This window comes from Chanos chanos, chromosome 8, assembly GCF_902362185.1.
Source record: "Chanos chanos chromosome 8, fChaCha1.1, whole genome shotgun sequence".
In the NCBI taxonomy this organism is placed as follows: Eukaryota; Metazoa; Chordata; class Actinopteri; order Gonorynchiformes; family Chanidae; genus Chanos; species Chanos chanos.
In genome coordinates, this window is record NC_044502.1 from 31,808,220 (window position 1) to 31,820,994 (window position 12,775).

At 42.2% G+C, this 12,775-nt stretch overlaps 1 protein-coding gene across 2 annotated transcripts in view; it reads left to right on the forward strand.

Moving 5' to 3' along the window:
• The first annotated feature begins 1,274 nt into the window (after positions 1 to 1,274).
• The window catches only part of gria4b (glutamate receptor, ionotropic, AMPA 4b), a 73,923-nt gene continuing 62,422 nt past the window's right edge, over positions 1,275 to 12,775 (forward strand). For both annotated transcript variants that reach the window (XM_030781038.1, XM_030781039.1), the window contains exons 1-2: positions 1,275 to 1,362; positions 2,381 to 2,539. In XM_030781038.1, coding sequence (XP_030636898.1) covers positions 1,275 to 1,362; positions 2,381 to 2,539 — 247 coding nt within the window. The remainder of the gene's footprint in view (positions 1,363 to 2,380; positions 2,540 to 12,775) is intronic.

The following is a 12,775-nucleotide window of genomic DNA, read 5'->3' on the forward strand; positions in this document are numbered from 1 at the left end:
AACTAGGCATTGGAAGATTAAGCAGTGAAACCTCCGGAGGAGCTTTACAAATGATTTTTAAATAGTACCTTTACAGAGCAATAATAACAGACGAGAAATCCTTTGAAAACGGGACGGCCTGTAAATGGCTAATGAACATGTCTGTAACTGGTGAAGAATTTGAGCTTTAGCTACAACAAGATCAATGGTAAAGGAAAAGCAAGTGATTTAGAACATGTACAGATCATTCAAAAGGGGTGAAACACTAAGGTAACGGCAAAGTTACCAAGGGCCAACTGATGATTGATTTTGATTAATGAACACTTAAGGGAACAGAAGGTAAACCTAAGAAAAGTTAAGTTTAATGATCTCTTTAAGAGATCTCATTCATTAAGACGTAGGTGTTATTGGTTAACGTCCGACAATCTGACATTCATTAGCAAGGAAAAAGTTGTAAAAAGCTTTAAAAAAACATTTACGGGTTACGTTTCCTTCATTTTTTGCAAAACATCAAACAATCTACTAATCAATAACAAATATTTATAAATAAATTAATGGTATTTTCAGGATTAACTACCTATTTACACAACGCTCATAAATGGTCGTAATTATAAAGCGTCACCGGAACTAAGTAGATTTAGAAAGGATTAATGAATGGTGAATGAATGAAACAACGTTTGTCATAATTTCATGTAGTCTAATTGCCAAGTTTAAGGAGACAGGTTCAAATGGTTCCTCAAAATCTTGTAAAATAGCAAAAATTGATCGTTTTAGGTACTTTTTGATAACAACATACTTCATGTAAGGAAATATGACGGCCAATATCAGTTGTGTCTCTGGAAACAAAACCATTTCAACTGCACTCCGCTACAACTCTTGGAGCTCATCGAAATACACACACCGCTGATGAATGCTTTAATTGGAATGGTCCAGGCATATCGTGTTTGACCATCAAGTCAGCGCCGAAGCAAAAAGGCAGTTAAGTGCGCTATAACATTCATAAACACGTCTGAGGGCACAGCCAATGTAAAGATGAGTGCGGCAGGCTTGTGCAGCTGAGAAGGTCGCGCATGTCTAATCTCTGTACATGCCGCCGGTAGACACTGCCCACCACTGTCGAGCTCCCCCCATCTTGCATGTGGAACGTTTACCACCGGACGGAGTTGCACCAGGGTTCGTAGCACTGCAGGGGAAAATCGGCAAGAATGGATTGCTAATGCATTGTTTCTTTTTTCTCCAGTTTTCCCTGGCTGGCGTCATCCTCAATGCCTCTCATCAGTTTTTAACTAAACAAAATGAGGATTTTTTGTAACCAGCTTTTATTGTTATTTTCTTGCATTCGGGGGCTGACTATGGGTGCTTTTCCGAGCAGTGTTCAAATTGGTAAGTGTAGTGATGCTTGACAAAACCGAAAACCTGCACAATTGGGCTGTGCTTTTTGTGTTTAAAACTGTTTTTGTCTTCCTTGTCTTTTCTCTTATTCTCTTTTTTGATGATACAGCAATCTATGTAATATACACATCAGTTTGATAATACGTTACGTTGTACATTAGTCAGTATTTCAGAGTAAATGTTTTCTAAAGCCACAAATATTATAAAATAAATTTTAAATGTATGTTTTTTAATGAACCTGAGCTGTAACCATTGTGTTAAGATACATTTCGTAATCCTTATTTAAATACTGTCAACGGTGGCTGTCATGAAGTCCACTGTGTTCGTGCACGCTTTGCTTTGGTCACCGTTTAGAGCGCCACTGCAGTGGTCCCTCCGGTTCCAACGGGATGCTCTGCTTGGGTAGAGCGATCTGAATGGGAACAGCGATGCAATGAAAGTTCATGTCCCACCAGTTCGGTGTTCAGTCGAGACAAAATGATCCAACCACAAACAATTTCACTGACACTCAAAATATTTCATATTTCGTGCTATTTTTCGTTTGTGGAAATGCTCTAATTTATTCCAGTACTGCATCAATCGCTGTTTTTTTTTTTTTTTTAGCTGGCATGGTAAAATGTCTTACCATTGACTCTTCTGCACTGGTGTGTTGTTTGTTTAAGTTGCTAGTTTTGAACATGATTTGACAAAAAAGTGATTAAGGACGGTTTATTGGTGACCTGTGTAATTTGTTAATTGAAATTAATCAAAAACATCACACATTTTTAGTCACTGTAACTTCTACCCTTTGCTTTGCTTTGATTTTACTCGTTGTGGGACATAGAACGATTTTAATATTCCGGTCATGCTTTCCTGTTTTTCTCTTTTTTGCCATTTGGAGAAAGACATGCATGAGAAAATGACAGTCCCATTATATGGTCTCTATGCATAGTACCTAATCTAAGCATCACTCATCTCTCTCTCTCTCTCTCTCTCTCTCTGTCTCTCTCTCTCTCTCTCCCTCATGCAGGCGGGCTGTTCATCAGAAACACAGATCAGGAATATACTGCGTTTCGTTTGGCAATATTTCTACACAACACGAGCCCAAACGCATCAGAGGCGCCATTTAACCTGGTGCCCCATGTGGACAACATAGAAACAGCTAATAGCTTTGCTGTGACCAATGCCTGTGAGTTAAACCCATTGCTGATTACCAGGCTTTTTTTTTCATGAGAACTGTTCAATTACGCACTGCAAGAACTGGGGGGGGAGAAGGGGGATGGTTACACTGGTACACCACTCTGTGCATGGGGGGTTGGGTTAAAATGACTGGTTTCAGAGATGATTTAAAGCATCCTTGAGATCTGTTAATGAAGGCTGAAATTTTCTTTAAAATAACACTGTTTATGGTCGAGGCTCAAGCTGTGAGCAGAGCTGTTTTGCCATGCAGTAGAATGTGACAGGACACTCTGTGGAGCCTGTCCAGCCCATGCTGGTGTCTGTGTTTAGCTCTAGTCCTCGGGCTCTCTAGTGACACAAATACAGACTAAATGTATTCGCTCACAGTAGCGCGGTAGAGGGTGTGTGTGCACCCATCCCCCAACACCAAAAGGAGGGACACTCACTCATGGTGGGTGTGTGTGTGTGTGTGTGTATGTGTGTGCACGGGTGCACGTGTACAGTAATAAATTTGTACCTGGGTGTTTACAAATCCGCATGTCTGTTTGCCTCCACGGCTTGGCATAACAGATGTGAGGTCTGTCGCTGAAATACACAAAATGGTAAACATTTGTCTGATAAGGTCTGCTGGTACACATCTGGAGTGGCCCTGTGTATTTCACAAATACGCATTATAGTGACAGTCAGCTCCGTGACCCCAAGAATCCCATGCAGCCCTGGGGCGACCTAAGACTGAATGTGACTTCTTCTTCTTCTTCTTCTTCTTCTTCTTCTTCTTCTTCTTCTTCTTCTTCTTCTTCTTCCTGTTCTAATGATGTCACAGCAAGGCTCCCCTCCACCCACTCCTACAGTCAGGCCTTTGTCATTTCCCATCAGGCTCAGTGACGCAGCCCTTAAGGTCAGCACGCTGCAGTGCAGGCTTCACGTCAGGCACTTGCCCAGCCGCCAAGGGTCTGCTGAGGCCCCCTCTGCTTGCTCTCCTCATGCTGTTGGATTTGCAGCATGTTCATTTTATTGTAATTCCATGGAAGTAGCTCTGTTGGGGCTTGCTTTTTGTTACGTTTTTTTGTTCTCTTACCTCTGAGATGCATGCTCCAATGCGGTTTTTCGTATTTCAAATGGATGTAATGTGCAAAAGAGGGAGCTTTACGTTGATACTGTAAGGGGACGACAGTATTTATAGCAATCTTCAAACTTTAGAATTTAGTGAGTTTTCGGTACTGATGGGTCTATTATCAAAATTATGGAACTTGCCACCTCAAAACTTAAAACCCACTAATTTAGTTACAGTTGTACACAGCATAAATTTGGCATTATGTGAAGTGTCTGACTGTAGGAGACCAATCAAAAGAGAGTCACAGCAGCTTCAAAGCAATAAGCCATTGGTTGTGAACAGAATGGGGCAATTTTACCTCAGAGAAGTTAGCAGGAACTAACCTCATAGAAAACTGTGCTTACATAATGGGTGAAGTCAGTTGGAGCAAACAGGAAATATTCTGTTTGTTGAATTACTGTGCAGATTGGGAAATATATAAAGCAGTTTCAGAAAGTATGTGGATTCCAGTGATATAGCTTATTCGTGCTTATGCCTCCTGTTCAGCTTAAATTCATTACTCTGACCCATAACCCTTAAATAATAACTTAAAAAAACAGAACGGTTATTTTATGCAGAGATAACCTTGGTGCAAATGGTGACAATGGACGCTGGTCATTCTGTGGACCCACTAATTTCACAGCAAATGTGGTGTGAAAGAGACTTGCGACATCATTTGGTTCATTAATGTGACATACTTATTTGTCCTTCACAGTTTTGTCACGTCCACGGCTTGGTTTTGTCGTTTCAATTTACGCTGTTTGCCTTTAGTCTGTAATTTTCAATTCAGCATTTTGTCGGATGTTTCATGTTCTATGCATGGTTTCTTATTTGTTGTTCTTTGTATGTGTGAGGGAAAACATATACAAGTTTATATAAAGATGCGTGACCATAACTTGACCAGCAGTGGCAGTGGCAATGCATTGTATCATAATTTATAGGTGCTTTAAAAATGTCACTGATTTTATAGGTGTGTAGCACCGTTCGGCATCCGTTAAACAGATTATTAACTCAAACAATCTTTAGCCAGTCTGTTCGCTTTATGTAAATCACACAAGAGGAATCACAGCACATCTGAGCCTTCTGTCTCCACACAGCCCACTGGAGCATGTTCTCTCGTTTTGTGTCCTGTGCTCCCTCTCTCTCTCTCTCTCTCTCTCTCTCTCTCTCTCACTCTCTCTCTCCTTTGCACGTGCACTTGTCTTTTCTCTCCCCCCCCCCCCCTCTCTCCCTCTGCCCAGCTCAGTTTGTTGCACAAGAAGGCTTTTATTCTTCTCAGGGGAGCTGTTTCTGCCATGGGGGATGAGTGGAGGACAGATTATTTGACTCCCAATAATCCCTCTTTCTTCGCCAGTCCATTTGTCCCTCCTTCATCTTTTCTCTGCAGTTATCATTGCTACATCTTTTTGTAAAAAAAGGAAAATATCAAATCAGTTAGATTCCGTTTTCAAAACAGTTCACACACTAGGTAGAAGAGTTCTGTTTGTCTTACAAATCAGCATAAACAAAGCAAAGGTCAAAGGGAAAAAAAGACCCCCCCCCCCAACACTGATTATAGGTCCATAAAAACACTATGTTTGAGGTTAAATAACATATAAGAATCATTGTCAAGACATTTGATAGCTCAGTGAGTTCAAGGATAATAGAACAGATGATTCATATTCAAGTACAACGGCAGGGATCACTTCAGAGTCTATTACTGTGTTGCAAAAATATGACTGCTTTAAGTGCTGGAGGGATAGTTTTAACGTAATCCCCTTTCCTCTCTTTTCAAAGGCAGCACATCAATGATTGTCATTACACAATGCACTGCTCATCTTGATAGACTGTTTCAAGCTAATACACACTCATTAGCTCTGTACAGTACTACACAGCGTTCTATGGAACAAATATTTACAGATCTGAAGCACGAGAGTGAAATTTGCACACAGTGCCATTTGTTTAGCTCGTAAGACTTCACTTGTGTTCAAATTGCTGATGTCCATGTCCATCAAGAGCATCACATGTTTGCACTAATTTATTTAACATGGAGATAGCTCCCACCAAGTTAAGGATGTCACAGCTGGGGTAAAATCCTATGTGTCTGATATTTATCGTCAGGTCTGTGCGGTGTGAAATGATTTTTACGTCACTTTTATCGTGCATGTGTTTGTGTATTTGTGTGCATGCTCATGTCGGTATTTGCCTGTGTGTGCAGTGCTACAGAGCATGATTGTGGTACTTGCAGAAAACTCCCATCCTCTTGTGACTGGGATGAATACAGACTGTTAAATATTCAGAGCCAAAATATAAATGAGCGGATGACGCACATGAATGTGGGCACTAGAGTTGTCCTCATACCAAAATTTTGATCACGGCACCAATACCAAATTTAGTGTCGCGATATGGAGACCGAAGTAATGCTACAGTGAAAAGGACAGAAATGTGATGAATTGATAGGACATTAATGTAACAAGACATCCATGAAACCTGAAAGTCTTTAAAGACAGAGCTAGGTAGTTAACATGACATGATTGTGGGCTACAATAAAAAAAAAAAAAAAAAAAAAAGGAAAATTGTTCTATTGTGAGTAGGGAGTCAAATGTTTTGCCATTTAGATCCATTATGTATCGAAGGTCTTTTGATTACTTTTTGAAGATGCTTCTTGTAAAGACTAGGATAATTGTCTGCTGATTGGAGCAAATACATGTGCTGTGATACTCCCACAAATAATGTGAAAGTCATTGATATTTGGCACAGGCCCATGGAAATATGGCATCATGCATTTCTAAAAAGGAACAGTACAAAATGAGCTAACTTGGTACCGTTTTTGAAATTAGGGTATTGGGGCTCGGCTGCGTTCACTGGTGTAGCTTATCTTGGCTCGTCAAGAAAACAGCACTAACTTAGCAGTAACTCTCTCACCTTGGGTTTACAACATGGTTGGAATCTTTTATGATACATCTGGATTTTGAGGCACATTCACTTGTTGAATTTATGAGATAAATATTCTCTGTCGTGTTCACTCAAAAGAGCATATTATATATCTACACGTGCAGCTGTCTCAAGACAAGCTCAAATTAATAGGTGATGTGAGAGGAACATGTTAGAATTTCTCAGTCTGCCTGCGTATTGGGAGACAGACAGCTTGGTATAGCACTGCGTTAACGCTGGAATTGTTTCTGTCTGAAGTGTGTGTGTGTGTGTCTGTCTGTGTGTGTGTGTGTGTGTTTCTGTATTTGTGTGTGCCCATGAATGAATACATTGTTTTCCATGAAATTTCCTTATTTTATTTCAATTTAGTGGGGAATGTGAGTGTGTGGGACTGTTTCCGTTTCTATGTGTTTCAGTCACTGATGTTTCAGTAGTGCTTTGGTGATTGGCGCATATTTTACACATTCTCTCAAGCTTTCCCCTCTTTTAACCTTGAACTCCTTAAATGGTTGGTGTTCATTTTTTGATTGCATTTCTGAAAATGCGAGTTGAGGATTTTTGGCTTATTTAAGGATCCTGAAAGTATGATCCTGTCTCCTTGGGGCTGTAAGGTTGTCACGGCTGGTGGTGTGGTGCAGGACCCAAGTGCAAAGACACGATGGTTGAAGGTGAAAAAAACGGAAGGCTTTACTTAAAATGAAGACCATAATACAGTGCAAACAAATAACAAAAGCCGATAACAAAAAGGTGCAGCGTAACAGTTGTGCAAACTAACACAAACAACGATAGACAATGGACAAGGCAAACACTAGGACTTAAATAGAGGGAGAACTAAACAGGGCAACACAGGATTGGTAGAAATTAACAAGGTAATAATCAGACAAACGGGAACAGGTGAGGGGCGGAGACAGGCACAGAACAAGAGCACAAAGACATGGCAAACTAAAAGTCCAAAATGGCGGTGCAGGTTGTGACAGAGCCCCCCCCTTAAGGGGCGGCTCCAGACGGCCCAAAAGAAAAACAAAAGCCCAGAACAGACCGGGTGGGTGGGGGGGCGCACAGAGGGATGACCGAAGGTGCTGCAGCCGACGGGCCCCCTCTGCGGCCGAGCAGGTGAGGGGTTGGCTGGAACAGACTTTCAAACTGGCAGAAGAACAGGAACGGGGCAGTCTTCAAAACAGCCTCGACGATGGCTAGAGGGCTGAGCTGGATCGGGGAAAGGGCCTCGGGAACAGGACAGGGCGTCAGCACGGGAGCTGACCAGGACAGGGCGTCAGCATGGGAGCTGACCAGGGCCGGGAAAGCGGCCTCAGGAACAGGGCAGGACGTCAGCATGGGAGCTGACCAGGACAGGGCGTCAGCATGGGAGCTGACCAGGGCCGGGGAAGCGGCCTCGGGAACAGGACAGGGCGTCAGCATGGGAGCTGACCAGGACAGGGCGTCAGCATGGGAGCTGACCTGGGCCGGGAAAGCGGCCTCGGGAACAGGGCAGGACAGCGCACCCTCCATGGTGCGCCGGGCAGCGCATTCCTCGCGCTGGGCAGCGCACCCTCCATGGTGCGCCGGGCAGCGCATTCCTCGCGCTGGGCAGCGCACCCTCCATGGTGCGCCAGGCAGCGCATTCCTCGCGCTGGGCAGCGCACCCTCCATGGTGCGCCAGGCAGCGCATTCCTCGCGCTGGGCAGCGCACCCTCCATGGAGCCTTCGGAGTCGCTGCTTGAAGAGGGGGATTCAGGGTGGCAGAGACAGGAGACCCAGGAGCGGACACAGCCCTAGAGATGGTTGGGCCCAGCACCACAGTCCATGTGGTGCCTGGGTCTAGGGCTGGGAGCCCCCCCCCAAAAAATTCCCCCCCCGGGTTAGGGGCTGGAGAACCTACCGAGAGAGGGAGCCCCGCCGCACCCAGGTCAGGAGCTGGAACCGTCTCTGCCCGGGGAACAGAAGTGTCTGCTGGGTCCTTGTTAGGTCTATCGTTCTGTCACGGCTGGTGGTGTGGTGCAGGACCCAAGTGCAAAGACACGATGGTTGAAGGTGAAAAAACGGAAGGCTTTACTTAAAATGAAGACCATAATACAGTGCAAACAAATAACAAAAGCCGATAACAAAAAGGTGCAGCGTAACAGTTGTGCAAACTAACACAAACAACGATAGACAATGGACAAGGCAAACACTAGGACTTAAATAGAGGGAGAACTAAACAGGGCAACACAGGATTGGTAGAAATTAACAAGGTAATAATCAGACAAACGGGAACAGGTGAGGGGCGGAGACAGGCACAGAACAAGAGCACAAAGACATGGCAAACTAAAAGTCCAAAATGGCGGTGCAGGTTGTGACAAAGGTCTTAGGCGGTGCCTTGCCTAGATGATTTTCTTTTAGAGCTTAGACAGATTGAGGGCTGGGGAATTGGGAAAGAATGGTGCTGTGTGCATTGATTTAGAGGGGCATCCGAGAACCGATATAAACTCCTTTATTAAGATCGCAGTTCAGAGTCAAACTCTTCTTTTTGCATAAATATTCATGCTACGAATATTCAATGCAATGCACACCTCTTAATCAGCTATTTATGTATTAATTTATTTTTAAAGAATGAAAGCAATTGTTTTTGTTAGGGATTTACAGGAAATCTGATGCCATCTTAGTTGTATTTTCTCTACCTAATAAAGCTCCACAGAAGTTTCCAGAAGCCTCGTGGATTGTTCACAGTAAATTGGTTGAACCACCATGTTCGTCAGGGTCAAATATGAACTCCACCATAAGAGATAGACAGCCTTATTTTGCACTGTACCAGGTATCTCTGCTCATTAAAGTCTTTGAACTTTCTGTATTGGCTTTACTGAGCTCCTGTCAGCCTCAGGGCTGTTCATATCCCGTAAACTCTCTTCAAAGTCTTTCTCTACTTCTGTGTGACTACCAATGGCATCTTATTGACCTTCAAGCCATTAATTGGAAACATGGCAGCGCTCAATTGATGGATCACCTCAGCCTCACATACAAGGGCGGTGGGATTGGTAGACGTTAGGGACGTCGTGTGTCGCTTCCTTTCTCTGGCAGCTTCAGTGCTTTGTCAGCTTCTCCTCATCATCTGCCAACATTGTCACACTGACTCTCTATACACAACTCTATCGCACTGTTTTAGTGTTCGACAGAAATTGATTGCACGAGTCGAGGTATGAGAAACAAAAAGGTACCAAGCCTGGACGCGTCCGGTTTTACCTCAGGATCTTTGGACGAATCTTTTAATGACGAGCAATTTGATTAGCACAAATTAAATTACAGACTGAAATATTTCTAATGCCATGTTTACAGCGCAACAGTATCATCTGTCCGCTTTTACCCCGGCACGCACGGGCTTTTCTTTCTTTCTTTTTTTTTGATTTTGTACTGAAACATAGCTGTATATCAAATTTTGGTATCCCTGGTCAGTTAAAAGTGACACCTTTCTATAAAATGTAATATGCAACTACTGCGTATTTACATTTTACTTATCTGTGGTGGTATTATTATTGTCTCTTCAGTAAAAAAAATCATGTAGACCACAAGGAGATACAGTATGAGAAAAGAATGAACCAAACCAAAGAGTCAGAAATAGGTTTAAGCTATAAAGAGTAAAAACTGTTTTTCTTTTAGACAACCAGTGAGACTTCCCGTAGCCTAACACTGATCAAATACTGGGTTGAGAGAAGCGAGATTTGCTAACCTGGTCCAGTTTCTCCTTGGTGAAATTTTGACAAAGTGTTCACCCTGCAATAATCAGAACCATCAGATTCATTTCAATTCAGAACAAGTTCAGTGAGAGCACTCTAGTCATTGACTTGGTTTTTCCTCACATGACCAAGAATTTCTTGTGCTCTAAAAAACAATAACAGCCTTCCACCATGCACCACTGTCCCTGGAGGAGTTGGTATGCGGCGGTCTAGACAAGATAGGTTTTCAAACCTGTGCTTCCGGCTCATGTCACTTGATGGTTGATGTAGCCGGTAAAATGCATTCACCTCTCTCCATAATTTCAGGATGTTGAGGTAGTGAATTTGATGTGAATGCAACCCTGTTCATGTACACACCCTCACAGTTGACATCTCCTGTGTGCCATGTGACCCCAAAAGGCTCTTGCCACAGTAGGAGTAATTTGTAATCTGTCAAGGTGACCCCTTGAGATTTCCACTCACCAGATCAGCTCTCGGCTCTATTCTGAATGCTGAACCCTACCCCTGCTTACCACAAGTGAATGTGGTACATGTAATGATTCTGCATCTTTGTGGGAGGTCTTTTGTTCTTGCTGGGGCTTCATTAAGTCGGGTTGGTACAATTCCAAGGTAGAACTTCTTTTCTTAAGAAACTTTTCATCTTCCAATATGACAAATTTCAGTTTCTGTTCTGCTTTCAACGACTGTTGGTTTCTCTAAGCGTTTGCCTGTGGACTACAAAGATAATTGATTTTTACGAAACAGGCAGCACTGTTAACAACTCTCTAAATCCTTTCAGCCAGCTGTTTCAAATGTTAAACATGGTCATGAAATGGAGGTTAAATGGAAAAGCTGAAGTTATGGTAAGATTTAGAGAGTCAAGAAAAAATGTAAGCTCACCTTGAAACTGGTTATATCAGCAAAACAAATCCATTGAGTAGCCTGCAGGACAGTTTATCTGTTTCTGGAGCAGTTTTTGCAGAGGCCCAGCGTACTGAGCTCCTTACACAATAATAATCTGCATAACGGAATTGTGAAAGAAAAATTTTCTTTGACTCCAGCACAAAGGACATTGTGTAGCGGTTGTGTACGTAAACCTTGATGAATTGGAAGCCTGAAAATTGAAATGTTTGGCCACAACCACAGAGGATGCGTTTGAAGTGTAAGGCATTTGAAGAACTGAACACCTTGCCAAATGTGGGGGGATGGGGGATTTGTCATGTTTCTCTGGTGTGTGGCAGCTAGTGGTACCGAACATATGGAAGTGTGAGTGGAAGAGAAGATGGATCCAATTATATATCAACGCACCTTGAAGCAAATGTCCCGGAGTAAGCTTAGAAAACAAAGCTGAAAAAAAAAGCTTGAATAATTCAGCATGATGTCTATCCAAAGCATTCCTGAAAATCAACAGAGTAGCAGCCTGCTTACAAGATAGGACATGAAGGTTTGGAATAACTTTGCCAATCTCCAGACTTGAATATTGCTGAAAATTTTTGAAGGAAAATCTCAAAGATGCCACGGATGCAAAAATGTAAACGGAAAAAATCCAAAAGCAAAATAGAAAAGCTGGTTAGAGCTATTACATTTGTGAAAAGTGGTGTTGCTAAATGCTAAATAACAAGGTGGAAATATTCCTTTATTAATAATTTTGAGTCATATTATCACTATTTATTATAACATACCATTAAATCAACTGCAGTTTTCCATTAGGAGTTGCACAAAGAACATGTTAATCTCTGTGCTGTGAAGATCGGGCTACCTTCTGTTTACTGAGAGATTTTCTGCAATGTGTGCTTTGGCCATAGGCGCACACAGAAATAAATTAAAATTGAATTAAGACTCTCTCTACTAGTTTGTGTTTTCTCTCCTTTCATTGCCCCTCGAGTCTGGAATGGCCGTGTCCATTTCTTTTTGTTTTTCTTTTTTTTTCTTTCAGGTTTTTGGGATGTACGTCCCTTTCTGTTGTTCTGGGGATTTGAGAGTTCTATTTTTGAATTTGGTGACTTTGGTCTCTTTTTTTTCTCTGGACTTAAGCCTTAAGAGGCCATGCTCTGCCTATGATGTGACGGAACGCTGCGGTTGCGGGATGAAAGGATGTGAATAGACTGACAGGTAGTGCTTGAAACAACTGACACTGAGAAAAATATCAAGAAGTGGCTCTCACTAAATGATTACAAGGCTAACCACATCAGACAAGTTTATTACTTCAATGACTGCTTGGAAACCTTTACTTCTTTGTATGGGAGGGAAAGCATTTTCTTATTATTTTTGTGGTTCATTATTTGTTAGTGGTAGAGTCAAAGAGCAGTTATGGATTGCTTTTGGAACTGCATTTGATATACTTTGTAGTACATAAATACGTAAATGCATAAATTGGAAATGTTTTGCAGCTTAATTTCAAATATTGTGGAAGAATGACAGACAATGGTGCAGTATGAGGATCTGTTTGTGCCAGGTGTCATTTGCTGGAAAAAAAAGGACTGTTACAGAACTTTGTTCACTCATAATACAATGTTCTGTCTTGAATGTCTTGATTTAATTCTGCTCTGAGCTG